Source organism: Psammomys obesus, unplaced genomic scaffold (assembly GCF_907164565.1).
Source record: "Psammomys obesus unplaced genomic scaffold, mPsaObe1.curated_primary_1811, whole genome shotgun sequence".
Classification (NCBI taxonomy): Eukaryota; Metazoa; Chordata; class Mammalia; order Rodentia; family Muridae; genus Psammomys; species Psammomys obesus.
Genome location: NW_026588752.1, coordinates 7,664,686 through 7,679,346, shown reverse-complemented (window position 1 = coordinate 7,679,346; position 14,661 = coordinate 7,664,686). Strand labels below are relative to the sequence as shown.

The following is a 14,661-nucleotide window of genomic DNA, read 5'->3' as shown; positions in this document are numbered from 1 at the left end:
CAATGATTGAAGAGCCCTGGGGGATGTGTGTGTGTCCATGTGTCCACTCCTAGTCTCAGCCTCAGACTCTCGTAGCCTCCCCTGAACCCTTTGTGATCCTCGGAATTGGCTGGATTCATAGCCTCGTGCATGCTAGGTATATGTTCTACTACCGACCTACCTCTCCGGCCTTCTGTTTACTATTACTTCTTCCTCCTCTGCTTTTGCAACAAGGTCCCAGTGTGTAATCTTGGCTAACCTGATGTTTGCCGGTGTAGAGACTAGGCTAACCTTGAGTGCACAGAGACCTGCCTGCCTCTGCCTCCTAAATCCTGGGATTAAAGACACTTGCTACCAGCCTGAAGCCTATGATCCTCCTGTCTCTCCAGTAGCTGGGATTAGAGGTTGGGTTGCAGCATTTGTAGCCACATCCTCTCTTTACTCTTGGGCTAGTGGGAGTTACAGCTCTGCCAAGCTCTCCTTTGTATTTACTTTTGAGACAGGTGGCTCTCCTAGAACTGACAGAGTACTGGGATTAAAGGCTTGCCCCATCATGCTGGGTTAACCAGCGTGATGGGAGCCCTTGATCAGCTCAATTTGAAGTATGTAGACCCAAGCTGTCCCATCTGTCTCCCCTACCTCTTCATCTTGGCAATTGACACCAAAGACAGACCCCAAGACCCACCCAAGCGATGACAGCTAGGTGTGTAGGAATGGGTTTGTTGTCTCTGCCAATTAAAGAATTAAAAGGCAGAAATCATCGTGATACCTGAAAAATCAAGGTCCCCTCTTGGGGTTCTCAGTTTCATTAATATAAGAATTTAAGAGGCTAGACAGGAGGATCTCTGTGAGTTCAAGGCCAGCCTGGTCCCACATAGTGACCTCCAGGACAGTCAGGACCACACACAGATGCTCTGTCTCAAGGCACAACAAGATTAAGAACAACAAAACAGACTCAAATAGAAGTTTGAGAATTTATTAGACTTTGAAAGAAAAACCTCAGGGCAGGCAAGCTGTAAATCTCTAACCTCCCTGGAGGGAAGGAGGAACGAAAGCCTTGCCTTTACAGATAAGGCAGATAACGTGAGCCTTGTGGCAGCAGCCATCTGAAGAGCATAGCGGCCTTAGCAGCCCAGCTTTTAATCCCTGAACTGTAGAGGCTGAGGCTGTGAGGTTCAAAGAACAGCCTGGTCTACACTGGGAGACAGGAATTCCGAAAAGAAAAGAGCACTTTATCTGAAGGTGAACCCTAACCGCTAGGGCTGGTTCACTAGCCAGGTCTGAGACAGGATTAACCCTTAAGGAAGAGCCTGGGGTAGGTACATCTCCATTCAGAGTCCATTCTTTACACCAGGACTTAACTGGAATGAGATCCTAGCCCTAAACTGCAGGTCCTACACTCCAGGGTCTTTGGGTATGTGGTGAACCTGTGGTGACTGTATTTATTTGGGAGCAGGGCTCTTGTTCTCCTGAAGTAGAGGGACCCAGAGTATCTGGGTGCTGAACAGATGCCTCCACACGGTTAGAAAGCAAAGATGAGGCCCACCCTGGGTGGACCGTGGAATGTGAACAAGTGTCCCAGAAAAAAAAAGGTTCAGCCCTCAAAATCGGAGGTCTGGGAGAGTGTCAGCGACCACGCCCACTCAGCACTGCTGGTTAGGCCGCCGCACTGTCTGCGGAGGTCCGGGCTGGGCGTGGCCGCCGAAGCCTGTGCAGGAGGCGACAGCGGTGGAAGTGGCCTGGGTCGGCCAAGAGAGGCCTGGGGACATGCAAGAGGCGGGGATGGAGTGTGTGTGTGTGGGTGGGTGGCAGGGACTGGGGGTTGTCTGCTTGGTGACTGGGTGCTATGCGGCCACAGGGGTTCTGTGCGTCGCCGCAGCGGCGACGGAAGTGACGCGACGTTGCCAAGCGGCTGTTGCTAGGCGCTGCGCTGCGTGTCTTGCGTAGGAAGGCGTCAGCTGAGGCGGGAAGTGCGAGCTGTAGCGCCATGGCCGGAGGTAGCGGCGCGCGCTGTCGTCAGGTCTCGCGTCCCGGGAGTCCCGGGAGTCCCGGGTCCGAGGTCCGCCGTGCGTCACTGACTGCACCTCGCGCCGAAGCCTGTCCCGCGAGCGAAGGCGAAGGGTCGCGGCGCGCTGCCCAAGACCGGTGCTCAGGCGCCGTCCCATCTGCAGCTTGGCAGCACCCTTTCCTCAACGTATTCAGACACTTCAGGGTGGATGAGTGGAAACGGTCCAGCAAAGAGGGAGATGTGGCCGTGGTGACGGTACTGGCCGGAGGAGGTCCTTCCTGCTCCTGAGAAATCTCCCCGTGGGCACTGTGCCCACCCTCCAGCTTTGCCCTGTTCGCAGCTCCTCTCTCTTTCTAGGACAAGGTCCTGAAGAGCTCCGTGTATCGCATCCGTGGGTCTGTATCTGCTAGCAACTACATCCAGCTCCCCAGAACTAGCACCCAGTCTCTGGGGCTGACTGGGAGGTACCTGTATGTGCTTTTCCGGCCTCTGCCTACCAAGCATTTTGTCATCCACCTGGATGTGTCCACCGAGGTACTGACCTTGGAAGGAGGGCTGTGTGTCTGTTGCTGCTTATTCCTGGTAATCTCCATCTAATGGCCTCGCTCTGCCTCATAGGACGGCCAGGTCATCCGTGTGTCTTTCTCCAACCTCTTTAAGAAGTTCAAGTCCTCCGCAACATGGCTTCAGTTTCCCTTTGTCTTCGAGACTAAGACACCCAGGAGAGGTGGTGACACCTGGTCCAGGGGGGACAGCTTGAATGAAGGCCTAGGACGGGATGGTACAGGCCCAACTGGGCTCGTGCTTATGTGTGGCCCTGAGGACGGCTGGGGGCTGGGACTGTGAAAAATGGGAAAACAAAATGGTAGGGGCTGACCTGGCACCTGTCCTGCAGACCTGGCAGGTGTGGTTCCTCCTAGTGTCCGATGGACCTGCCTGCAGCTGGACCTGCATGACATCCTTATGTTCTACTTGAGCCGGCGCTATGGCCACCTCAAGAGCATCAGGCTGTGCGCCAGCCTGCTAGTCAGAAATCTCTACACCAGTGATCTGTGCTTTGACCCTGGTGAGGCCCGCACTTCATGCCCCATCCCAATCAGAAGGCTGGAACCCTCCCGCTGGCAGATGAGAGCCATGCACCAGGGCTCCCAATTCTAGAAAAAGCGTTGGGGGTGGGCTGGAGGACTGACAGATACCTGGTGTTGCATCTTACCTGGGATGGGAAGGGATAGGACAAACTTCCCTTCATCTGGAGCAACCCTCGTCATTGTAGCTGTCACTGTCGCTGAGGCCCGTCGTGCAAAGTTATCTGTCAACCCTGTGCCTCGAGAAATGGCCTTCCCAGTGCCAAAAGGGGAAAGCTGGCATGACCATTACATCCACGTTCGGTGAGCAGCTCTGGACCTCAGGTGGTGAGGGGCCAGCTGGCCTTCAGTCCCCAGAGACTGATTTTGCTTCTGCCTATGTTTGCCACCAATGAGGTTTCCAAGAGACGACTCAAAAGTGCCTGAGGAGCCGGTTGAGAAGAACTGTTCCCTTCCAGAGGCAGGTGGGCTGTGGCTCTACAGGTTCATAGGGCTTGGTGGGAACAGTAGCAGGGGATCCTGAGGAGGGGTTCAGTAGAGTGGAGCTGGTATGTGCCTGGGGCAGCCTGGAGGCAAGAACAGAGAAGGGCTTAGCTAGTGGTCATCTGAGCATCTAGAATCACATTTAAGGTCTGTGCAAGTGGCATCCGATCCCCAAGCTTCCTTGTTGGGAAAGGAGCAGCCAGTGTCTGGGTAGAATGATGGCAGAGTTTGTGATGTAGCATCTATAGACTGGGCGAAGGGAGCCACCCGCTCCTCTCTGTACCTTTGCTGGCATTCTCCCAGGCCTCTTGCTGCTCCACTCTGGCGCTTTGCTCTGTTGTAGTCTTCTTAGGGCATGTGTCACGGCGCCTGCCTCATCCGGTGGTCTCTGGCAAACCTTTGCTGAGCAGTAGGTCCCCTGAGGGCCAGATTCCTAGTCTTCCATTGGTGAGTGCACTTGGGAGAGGGCTGGGGAATGGTGGCCCTAGGGTGCTGATGGCACATGTTCCACCACAGCCGTGCCAGGTCCCCTCAGCACCCAGAATCCCTCCAGAGGTCAGTCTGACCTACAAGGATCCAGAAGTCTCCAGTGGAGGTGCCGCCAGAATCCGTGGCCAGCGTCCTTCAGCCTGGAATGAGGTTACTGATGCACACACGGTGGTCAGTGATAGGCATGTTCTTGCTGACAAACCACCTGGAGTGCCCATGGCCCTTGAGGCTATTCGCTCCTGTAAGGTGAGTGCCCGTCTGAAGGCATTTGGGCATTAGCGAAATGATGGGCTGACCAGACTGAGCCCCCTGAGATGCATTCTCGTCCTCCCTGCATTGAGCAAGAGACCTTGTTGATGAATAACGATGGATTTGTTCCTCTTGCCATCTCTAAAGGTCACCCCAGATAGTCGGTCAAAGGGCAGGACCTGGGGTTTCTGGAGGCTTTACCACTCAGCCAGAAGATTACTGCTAACAGGCGCTCCCCCTTGTACTCTAGGCTTTTTTTTTCCTGAGAGGCAGCATGGGTAGGGGCTTTTGCAGGGGACGGAAGTGACTTTCTCAAATCTCATTTTGCATTTTCCTGTTTCAGCTGTTCCTCCCAGACCCAGTCCTGAGGCTCAGGGGAGTCATCGGCTTTGGGGGTCACAGCACCCAATGGGTGAGGTTTCGAGGCAGTTTCCAGGCCAGTTTTCATTGGGTGGCATGAGTGAGTTTTTGGAAAGGAAAGATTTCTAGTCCTACCTCGGACAGTTTTTTTTCCTATGGTACTCAAGTAGCACTGCCCTGCCCACGTCTGCCCATCCTGTGGGGAAGTGTGAGTCTCTCAGGTCATGGGTGTCCCCTGTTCACCTGACAAGGTCTGGATGTTATAAAGGGCTCCCAAAGATCCAAGAGCTCTGAGTTTTATATCTATATAAATTTTATGTATTTATTTGGTTTTTGAGACAGGGTTTCTTTGTGTAGCCTTGGCTGGCTTGGACTCACTTTGTAGACCAGGCAGGCTGGCCTTGAACTCACAGAAATCTGCCTCCCTGAGTGCAGGGATTACAGGTGTGCACCACTGCACCTGACTTTTTTTTTTTTTTTTTTAATTTTTAAAGCTTATTTTGTGTGTATGAGTGTTTAGTTTGCATGTATGTATGTGTCTTGTGAGGGTGCTGGATGCTGGGGAGGTCAGAAGAGGGCACTGGATCTCCTGGAACTAGAGTTATACAGATAGTTATTAGCTACTGGGAACCAAACGCAGGCCCTCTCTAAAAGGAACAAATGCTTTAGACAGCAGAACCATTTCCAGTGCCATATTGATTTGTGTGTGTGTGTTTACTATGTTTGTGCAGAAGCTCACAGAGATCAGAAAGGGGCATCAGATCCTCTGAACAGGAGTTATAGGCAGTTGTGAGCCACCATGTGGGTGCTTGGAACACAACTTGAGTTCTCTGCAAGAATAGTAAACCATCTTTACTGCTGAGCCATCTCTCTAGCCCCATTATATCTTTAGACCTTCTATGAGTGTGGGTCTCTGATCCAGAGCAGATCTGTTGGATTTGGGTGTGACCTGCGATATTGGCTCCAGGATATACAGTGGACTTCTAGGGAAAGCCTCAGTTAGCAAGGAGTGGTGTGTTTCCTTCCTTCCTAGGCATTCACCAGGCACTTCTGGTCTTTGCCTCTGAGTCTTTGATCTCTTGCTAGCAAGATTGCCAGTCTTGCTGGTTGTGGTGGCACATGCCTGTAATCCCAGCACTCTGGGAGGCAGAGGCAGGTGGATCTCTGTGAGATCAAGGCCAGCCTGGTCTACAGAGTGAGTCCAAGCCAGCCAAGGCTACAAAGAAACCCTGTCTCGAAAAGAAAAACAAAAACAAAAAACAAGCAAACAGATTTCCAGTCAAAAGTTGAAGGGGGCTTTAGTGGTCTTCTCCACATACGCCAGTGATGGGGAACAGATGTATCATCTCTGGGTAGCCACAGGCACACACGCACACCAATCTCCCCTTCTGGGCAGCCAAGAGGGACCTGATTGGATTTCTGTGGGTGACTTTGGTCCCGGCCCCCATGCACTAGGCCCTGTGGACCAAAGATGGTATGGCTGTTGTTTACCCCTGCCATGCAGTCATCATCGTCCTGCAGATTGATACCGGCCAGCAAAGATTTTTCCTTGGTCACACAGACAAGGTATGTGCCTCTTGGGCCTGGGCAGGGAGTGGTGAACCTGCAGGGCACATACCCTTCCTCTTCATTTTACTTGTCCAGGTCTCTGCACTGGCTCTTGATGGGAACGATGTACTGCTAGCATCAGCCCAGGTGCAGCCTCCCAGCATGGTGCGTCTCTGGGACTTCCAGACTGGGGGATGCCTGTCCATCTTCAGAAGCCCGCTGCATACCATCTGCTCCCTCAGGTGCGGTAGTCTTGGGGCAGGGCAGCAGTGGAGTGGGAGGTGCCAAGAAACTGCTGACCTTGTCTTCCGCATCTACAGCTTCTCCAGGAGTGGGGCGTTCCTCTGCGGTGTGGGCAAGGACCGACATGGGAGGACGGTAATGTGTCAACAAACCTGATGCAGGAGGCGGGGCCCTGGCACTTGGGTAGTGAGCTCCAGCCAGCCTTTTTTTCTGTGTTTTTTTTTGTTTTGTTTTGGTTGTTTGATATTGGATTGTTTGTTTTGTATTCAACTGTCAGTGTTGTCAGTGTTGTTCAAAAGACCAACGTCTTTTGAAACAGGGTTTGCAGTGTAGCCTTGGCTGTTCTGGAATTCTCTCTGTAGACCAGGCTGGCCTGGAACTCATAGAGCTCTGCCTCCTAAGTGCTGGGATTAAATGTGTGCACCACCATCACTCAGCTTGGCCTTTGTTTTCTAAAACTCTTGTCTTTGTTTATTTCTGCTTATTAAGGTAGTAGGTATGTCTCTATTTAAGATGGGGCTAGAGAGATGACTCACTGGGTAAGAGCACTGGCTGTTTTTCCAGAGGCACCCCCACTCCACTCCCTAGCCCCCATCCCCCAGTCCAATACCAGACATCTACATGGAGGCTTACAACTCCAGTCCCAGGAGATCTGGTGCCTTCTTCTGGCCTCTGAACACTGCATATACAGCACATAGACATACATTTAGGCAAACACTAATATTTATTTAAAAACCAAACCAAACAAACAAACAAACAAAATGGGGCTGGAGAGATGGCTCAGAGGTTAAGAGCACTGGCTGTTCTCCCAAAGGTCCTGAGTTCAATTCCCAGCAACCACATGGTGGCTCATAACCATCTAGAATGAGATCTGGTATCTCTTCTGGTGTGCAGACATACCTGCAGGGAGAATACTGTATAAATAGTAATAAATAATACAAAAAAAATTTTTAAAAAGAGAATCGAGGTGGGCTGGGTATTGGTGTCACATTCTTTTGTGTCCCCTACCCATACCTCTACCCACAAGAGGTATGGCTGTGTAGCCTGGCTGTTCTGAGCTGTGGACTTGACAGGCCTTGAATTCACAGGGATCTGCCTCCGAAGTGCTGGGTTTAAAGGTGTGTGCAACCACTGTCTGGTGATGGCACCTTCCTTTAGCCCTAGCAATGGGAGAGGACTGGGGCAAGGGCAGGTGCACAGTTCTCTAGGCAGTCTGGTCTACATGGCAAGCCGAGGCTGCAGACTCTAAATCTGTACTTAAATATTCAGTGTTGTCAGAGTAGTGGACATTTAGCTGTTCTTAAGAGACCCAGTGTTTCAATGTGGGCTGCCTCTGGCTATTTTCCCCTGAATGCTGGGGATCCAGTCTAAGGCCCCACATGTTAGGCAAGTGCCCTGTCGAGATACGCCCCAGCCTCAGTCAGGTTTTTTCTGTCTATAGACTGCTATACTCTGCAGACTTGATGCTCAGGGCCTGGGGTCCCAGCTAGTCCTTACAAGTCAGGGCAGGGCCGGGAAGAGACCTCACTGGGCTTGATTGTGCACCTGGGGTTCATTCTGGGTTTGTTCCAGGTGGTGGTGGCCTGGAGCACAGACAAGGTGGGCCTTGGTGGTGAGGTGGTGGTTCTTGCAAAGGTGCACACTGACTTCGACATTCAGGCCTTCCGGATTGCCCTTTTTGATGAAACCAGGTGATGTGGCTCTATGCTCCTGGGACAGGGTTTGGGCCTTGAGCCCCTCTCCTCCACATTGCTTACTCCGCCATACCTGCAGGATGGCATCATGCGGTCGGGGCAGTGTGCGGCTGTGGCGGCTGCGGGGCGGCGTCCTGCGCTCCTGTGCTGTGGACCTAGGGGAGTACTGTCCGCTGGAGCTCACTGACCTCGCCTTTGCACAGACCCTGGATGGCCACTGGAGACCCTTGGCCGGCATGCTGTGAGTCCCTGCCTTTGTGCTTACCCAGCCCACCCTTTACCTTGCCTCACCTGTTGCCTCCCTTCGACAGCTTCGTGTGTAGCCATAGTGGTCACATCCTGGAGATCGACCACCGGCGCATGACGGTGCAGCACGTCCGCCGCTTGCTGCCCACTCGGCCCTCTGGTGTTCCTCTCACCGAGAAACAGAGCTTCAGCATGGGTAGGTCTGCACCCATCCCTGGCAGAAGTGCCATCATATTGAGGTACTGATGCCTGCCCCTTTCAGGGTCCGGCATCGCTATCAGCAGCCTCGGTGTCTCTACTACCACATGTGCTGTGGGCTCTGAGGATGGCTACCTGCGCCTCTGGCCCCTGGACTTTTCCTCAGTGCTTCTAGAGGCCGGTAAGATGGCAGACGTCTGTCTACCATAGCTTGGGGAGAACCGGCCCTGCCAAGGAGGTTGGGGGTTCTCTGGCTCTGGTTTTGGTGGCACTATTCTTGGGCTGGACAGTGAGTTGTGGGATGAGGGCCTACCCTGAGCCTGGCTGCCTATCAATACCAGTGACACCTGCAGGCTGGTTTCACAGGGGATTTGAAGGCAGTGGCTGGTGGGCATGATACTCTCAAAACCCTGGAGGCCTTGGCAGCAATGAAACAGGTTGTCTGTGTCTTGGGGATCCCAGAGCCCGCATAGTGTGGTATAAACTTTCCTGTAGTCAGCTCTGAAGCTTTCTAGACCCCAGACGCTGTTGACCCTTCCCACAGAACACGATGGCCCTGTCAGTTCAGTCTCCTTCAGCCCCGACGGTCTTCGTGTACTGTCCACCACCACCTCAGGCCACCTGGGCTTCCTGGACATGCCCTCCCGGGAGTATACTGTATTGGCACGCTCCCACATGGCCCCAGTGCTGGCGCTTTCTACAGAGCAGAACCGGGGACAGATGGCCACTGTGTCCCTTGACCACACTGTCCGCATCTGGGACCTGGCTACCCTACAGCAGGTAGGGAGTGGCAAAAGGCTGTGGGCAGGGGGACCCACAGGGAATTTGGTCCTTCCAGCCCAGTCTCTGGAACTTCGTGTTAAAATCACATGGGCTACTCTTGTCCCTTGGATTCTCTTGGATCCTACTCACCCTTCATGGTGGCCTCTTCCCTCCAGCTGTATGACTTCTCATCCTCTGATGAAACCCCCTCTGCTGTTGCTTTCCACCCCACATTGCCAAGCTTCTTCTGTGGCTTCAGCAGTGGGGCTGTACGCTCCTTCAGCCTGGAGAACTCTGGAGTCCTGGTCGAACACACGTGAGTGCCCAGGGGACCAGGCCACACAGACACCAGCAGTGAATGCAGGAGCTGGAGAGCCCTGTGGGATCCCGAGTGGGGAGGACCCTTAGCAGGAAAGCCAGTCCCACCACAAACCCCATCTTGGCTCCCAGGGCCAAGGCCAGTGAGTGTCCCATGTGTGATGCAGGCGTCACCGAGGGGCCATCACCAGCCTGGTCATCACCCCTGACGGCAGATTCCTGTTCAGCTCCTGCTCTCAGGGCTCCCTAGTCCAGTACAACTGTGCTGTCGCCCGATGCTGCGTCCTCCGTGTGGCAGGTCAGGCTCCTAGCCACTCACACCGGTTCCAAGGCACTGGGGAGGTCTGTCTCAGTTGGCTCTCTATTCTGTGATAAAGACCATGAGCAAAGGCAACTGGGAGTGGGGGAGAACAGGCAGAGGGTTTATTTCATCTTCTGGGGAAGTCAGGACAGGAACTTGAAGGTAGGAGCTGCAGCAAAGGCCATAGAAGAATAACTGCTTACTGACTTGATCCCCATGGCTTGCTCAGCCCTGCTTTCTTATACAGCTCAGGACCACTGCCCAGAAATGGTACTGCCAAAATGGGCTGGGCTCTCCCACGTCACTCATTAGCCAAGAAAATGCTCCAACAGGTTTGCTTACAGGCCAGTCTGATAGAGGTATTTTCGCAATTGAAGTTCCTTCCCTCTTCCCAGATGTCCCAGGCTTATGTCTGGTTAAATCTAACCAGGGCCAGGCCATCACCTCCACACTCAGGGCCTGTGTTGTTCCCTGAGACCTTTCACCAAGGAGGGGTCTCTGAACCTTCCTCACAAACCAAGGGTCACTAAGGGTCTGTGCCTATCCTGCTTCAGAAGGTGGGCAGCCTGGGCACCAGGAAAGCGACTGGGAGAAACCCACTCAAAGGGCATCTATGCCTCTGGTGGTCCTCCTTGACCTCTGTCTGCCAAGTGGTCACGTGGTGATCACAGCCTGTGAGAACTGGTGAGCTCAAGTACAAGCCCTGTGGAAGCTGTAGAGGGCCAGTGTATGCTGCAGGGGAGATGGGATTAAGTGTCTCCTGTCACACCCGCTGACCCCCCTGCCCTGTGCTGCCATAGCCAACATGGTATGTCAGGATGGCCACCCCAACCCCAATACTCTGGCAGTCAGCAGAGACAGTTGCCGGCTGGCCTTTGTGGGTCCGTCCAAGTGCAAGGTGACAGTCGTGGAGTCAGACTCCTTGAATGAGGTGAGTGTGGGACCTCCTCAGTCAGGGGTTCTGCTTGGCTAGGTATAAAGTGTCCAGGACTAGGTAAGAGGCTGCAGCTGCTCAGGGGCAGTCCTGGGCCTATCCTTGATGCTAAGGGTCCCGGGTTCACCATGCGCACCAGAGGCTCAGCTTCCTTTGTGGGGGTCATATCTGGGTATCCAGGTGGGCGCTCCTGAAGCCAGTTCCCTCCCTAGCTCTGGGTGGTGTCCACTAAACCTGGAGTTGGAAGTTAGTGGTCGCTTGTCCCCCAGCTGCTACATGTTGATGTCAGCACTCTCCACCTGGCCAGCAACCACCCGGACTGGGCTGTGGCCGTCTGCTTCAGCCCCGGGAACTCAGGCCATCTGCTGGTGTCCACATCCTCTAATAAGGTTGTGGTACTGGATGCTGTGTCAGGACACACTATCCAAGAGGTGAGTCACGGGTCTGCAGGCAGTGGGCTGCTGATCCCTCTTTGCTCCTGCAGCCTTGCCCCCCAGTGCCGATGGCTCCACCACAGAGGGGCCTCTTTGGGCACGCTTCATTCCAGTTATCTAGCGTCCGCTCCAGAGCCTGCGCCTCCCTGGCTATTAGTGAGGATGCTCGTTTGCTGCTGGGAGCCACTGGCCGGACCATTACAGTGTGGGATTATCCAACGCAGGCGAGTCCTAGCTGCCAGGTACGTGCTGTGGGCAGCCAGAGTCTATGGCTCCCCGAAGATGGCTGAGGAGACTTCTGGAAGACCAAGGGAGGGAAGGCAGGGATTGGAAAGATAGACGGTGATGTGTAGAACCCTCTGCCTGCTGAGGCCAAGTGCTACATGGGATACCTAGCTACTGGGAGCACAGAATCCAGGACACGCTCTGGGTCCCTACATGTGGTGCTTGCTGCCCCTAGGTATACATTGGCCACTCAGAGCCTGTGCATGTTGTAGCCTTCACCCCTGATCAGCAGCAGGTCCTCAGCGTGGGGGATGCCATCTTCCTCTGGGATGTCCTGGCCACCCCTGAGAGGCAAGTGTCTACCCTTTGCCGTGTCTGCATGGACCTTTTGCTGGCCGGCTCTTGACACCTTTTCTTGTTCTCAGAGACCAAAGTGATCCTGGGACCCCCCCAGTCCATGAGGCGGGTGAGTGACCCAGGCTTAGGTGGAAGAGGAGGGTATGGCAATGTTAGTTGGTGTGGAGCCGACACTGGGTTGGTGGCCATGTTGGGCAAGCGGCACCATCTCCTCTCCTATGCCTGATGTGTCTGTTGTCACCATAGAGTCTGCCTCCCTAGCAGGTCTGACATGCCCAACCCTGACATGGTCTTTTTATCTCCAGGCTCTACTGTAGGACAGCTGGAGGACCTGGCATCTGGGGCCAGCGGACTCCCTCGGCAGCAAGTGCCCTTACCATCTCAGGCATCACCACCCCCACTGAGTATCCATGACAGGCCCCTGGAAGGAGGTGCTGATAAGGGTTGGGGTCCTGGGCAGGCCTGGGTATACAGGGTCACAGAGTGTGCCTTGGTGCTGATCCTGAGTGGTATTAGGCCAGGTAGCTGTTTTCCCTTTTCTTCTTCTTTTTTTTTTTTTTTTTTTTTTCTTTCAAGACAGGCTCTCACTGTGTAGCTCTGGCTGTCCTAAGACTTGCTATGTAGACCTGGAGGGCCTCAAACTCACAGACATCTACTTGTCTGTGCCTTCCAAGAACTGGGATTAAAGGCATGTATCAAGTCTGCCTTAGGACCTCATCTTGTTGGTCCTAACCCTAGGCACTTTTTCCACATCGGATGAGGAAGGACCCTGTGAGGAGAACCATGTTTCTGAGGTGTTCCTCCAAGGCCAGGCCCCAACCCCACCTGTGCTGGTGGAGAAGGAGGCCAGTGGAGCTGGAGATGGCCCTCGGGAGGCTGCAAAGGGCTCACAGACACTTGCTGTGCTTCCTTGTCACCACAGTCAAACAAGTAAGCAGGTGGCCACAGGCAGGGACAGAGGCCTCTGTCAGGCCATTTTGGCAGCTTGTAGTAATCTTTCCTGAAAGATGAGTTGAGGTCACCTCCAGTATTCTGGGGATCCTGATATACCTGTGATGGGTGGGAACCAGATCTCAGCTTAGCAGGGTTGGGAGTCTGTGTGTCTAGGGAGGGAACTCTGGTAGTAGGAGTTCAGTGTCCTGTGGCCTCTTTCTCCTGTCAGGTGAATGGAGCCTTCAGAGAGCAAAGGCTGGCCTCCCAACCCGCCCAGACTCCTACAAGCACTTCACAGCTCGCTATAAGGCCTCCACGCGGGTCAAGGTTGGCAGCACACCAAGCTAGGGGGTTTTGAGAATAGTCTTCTCTGGTGAACAGGGCCCCAGGGTAGCTTTCACTCCATTTTCACACACATCCTCTATCCTGTAGCAGACTCTCAGCTTTCCGGTGTTGTACTCATCCTGCCTCCATCTCACCAGTGCTCCCCTTCCTTGACCCCGTTATACTCCAGGAGCATCAAGCTCCTCGTTCCTATGGCTCCCACAGGTCCCACCTAGCTCCCCATTTACACCCCGGGTTCCTTACCTAACCATCTCTATGTATCTCCAAGCAGCCTGCCTGTGTGCTTTGGGGGCCAGCTACGCTGGTTACCAGCTTCCTGGCTCTGCTTCCTCGTAGAGTGTCTCCTTCCCTCCCGTTGGCAGGGAGCAGCTGCGACTGAAGGCCGTTGTAGGCTACAATGGGAACGGGCGGGCCAACATGGTTTGGAGGCCCAACACAGGTAGGGCTACTGTGCTCAGTCTCATCCTCTCGGGCGGGTCCTCCACAGCAAACAGACACTGGATATCCTTGAAGCTTCTAGAGTGTAGGGCACTGGCATATGCCCTTGTCATGCTGAAGCCTCATGAGGCCTGTCAGCAGTGATGGGGATATTGTCATCTTTCTTGCTAACAGGCTTCTTTGCCTACACATGTGGCCGCCTGGTGGTGGTGGAGGACCTGCATTCTGGCACCCAGCGGCACTGGTGCGGCCATCCCCAGGAGATCTCTACTCTGGCACTCAGCGAGGATGGCCAGGTACATACCTAGCCCATGTCCAGGGGCACAGTGTAAATTAGAGCTGTGCATGGCACACCCCCAAACCACACAGGTAGGCTGCTCAGCATGAAGGACACAGCTCAGCCTACCCTCCATTCAGCAAGGGCAGGCATACAGAACTGCCTCCACTGATTACTCACCTCCTGCCTGCAGGTCCTGGCCTCTGCCTCCTGCTGTGGCAACACAGCTGCCCACTGTCAGATCCGAATTTGGGATGTTCCCAAGGGCCTCTGTCGGCACCTCCTTTCCCATCATGACACAGCTGTACAAGCACTGGCCTTTTCCCCAGACGATGAGTTCCTTGTAACACTAGGTAGGTAGGCTTGGGTGGGCAGAGGGAGGGCAGACCTCTGAGGAGCCCTAGTGGCTGGACTGTGCCTGACATCCGTGTTAATGTGTCTCCAGGGGACTATGCTGACCGCACCCTCGCCCTGTGGAGCATGACCACCTATGAACTGCTGTCATCCACTCGCTTCCCAGAGCCTGTGCATGGTGTGGCCTTTAATCCCTGGGATGCCAATGAGCTCATCTGTGTGGGCACAAGTGCCATCACCTTCTGGCTCCTGCAGCATCATGGGACAGACACCAGCTTCCAGGTACCAGGCTGCTGGCTGAGGTGTTTCTTTTCTCATTTTATTTTAATTCCTTTGCATTGGTGTCTCACCTGCGTGTGTGTGTGTGTGTGTGTGTGTGTGTGTGTGTGTGTGTGTGTGTG

General features: G+C 54.1%; 1 protein-coding gene across 2 annotated transcripts in view; it reads left to right on the top strand.

Moving 5' to 3' along the window:
• The first annotated feature begins 1,014 nt into the window (after positions 1–1,014).
• Wdr90 (WD repeat domain 90) overlaps positions 1,015–14,661 on the top strand; it is an 18,056-nt gene continuing 4,409 nt past the window's right edge. Inside the window, exons 1-31 of one of the 2 annotated variants that reach the window (XM_055604683.1) lie at positions 1,015–2,242; positions 2,345–2,521; positions 2,606–2,714; positions 2,883–3,053; positions 3,261–3,375; positions 3,469–3,536; positions 3,899–4,002; positions 4,072–4,290; positions 4,637–4,705; positions 6,109–6,219; positions 6,298–6,443; positions 6,522–6,579; positions 8,017–8,135; positions 8,218–8,379; positions 8,450–8,580; positions 8,647–8,763; positions 9,127–9,362; positions 9,521–9,660; positions 9,830–9,960; positions 10,764–10,894; positions 11,167–11,328; positions 11,445–11,573; positions 11,792–11,907; positions 11,982–12,022; positions 12,219–12,344; positions 12,652–12,843; positions 13,076–13,173; positions 13,528–13,630; positions 13,804–13,925; positions 14,100–14,259; positions 14,352–14,542. In XM_055604683.1, coding sequence (XP_055460658.1) covers positions 1,967–2,242; positions 2,345–2,521; positions 2,606–2,714; positions 2,883–3,053; positions 3,261–3,375; positions 3,469–3,536; positions 3,899–4,002; positions 4,072–4,290; positions 4,637–4,705; positions 6,109–6,219; positions 6,298–6,443; positions 6,522–6,579; positions 8,017–8,135; positions 8,218–8,379; positions 8,450–8,580; positions 8,647–8,763; positions 9,127–9,362; positions 9,521–9,660; positions 9,830–9,960; positions 10,764–10,894; positions 11,167–11,328; positions 11,445–11,573; positions 11,792–11,907; positions 11,982–12,022; positions 12,219–12,344; positions 12,652–12,843; positions 13,076–13,173; positions 13,528–13,630; positions 13,804–13,925; positions 14,100–14,259; positions 14,352–14,542 — 4,230 coding nt within the window. In that variant the 5' untranslated portion in view covers positions 1,015–1,966. Of the gene's footprint in view, positions 2,243–2,344; positions 2,522–2,605; positions 2,769–2,882; positions 3,054–3,260; positions 3,376–3,468; positions 3,537–3,898; positions 4,003–4,071; positions 4,291–4,636; positions 4,706–6,108; positions 6,220–6,297; positions 6,444–6,521; positions 6,580–8,016; positions 8,136–8,217; positions 8,380–8,449; positions 8,581–8,646; positions 8,764–9,126; positions 9,363–9,520; positions 9,661–9,829; positions 9,961–10,763; positions 10,895–11,166; positions 11,329–11,444; positions 11,574–11,791; positions 11,908–11,981; positions 12,023–12,218; positions 12,345–12,651; positions 12,844–13,075; positions 13,174–13,527; positions 13,631–13,803; positions 13,926–14,099; positions 14,260–14,351; positions 14,543–14,661 lie in introns of both variants that reach the window. The other variant, XM_055604682.1, reaches the window with a different exon arrangement.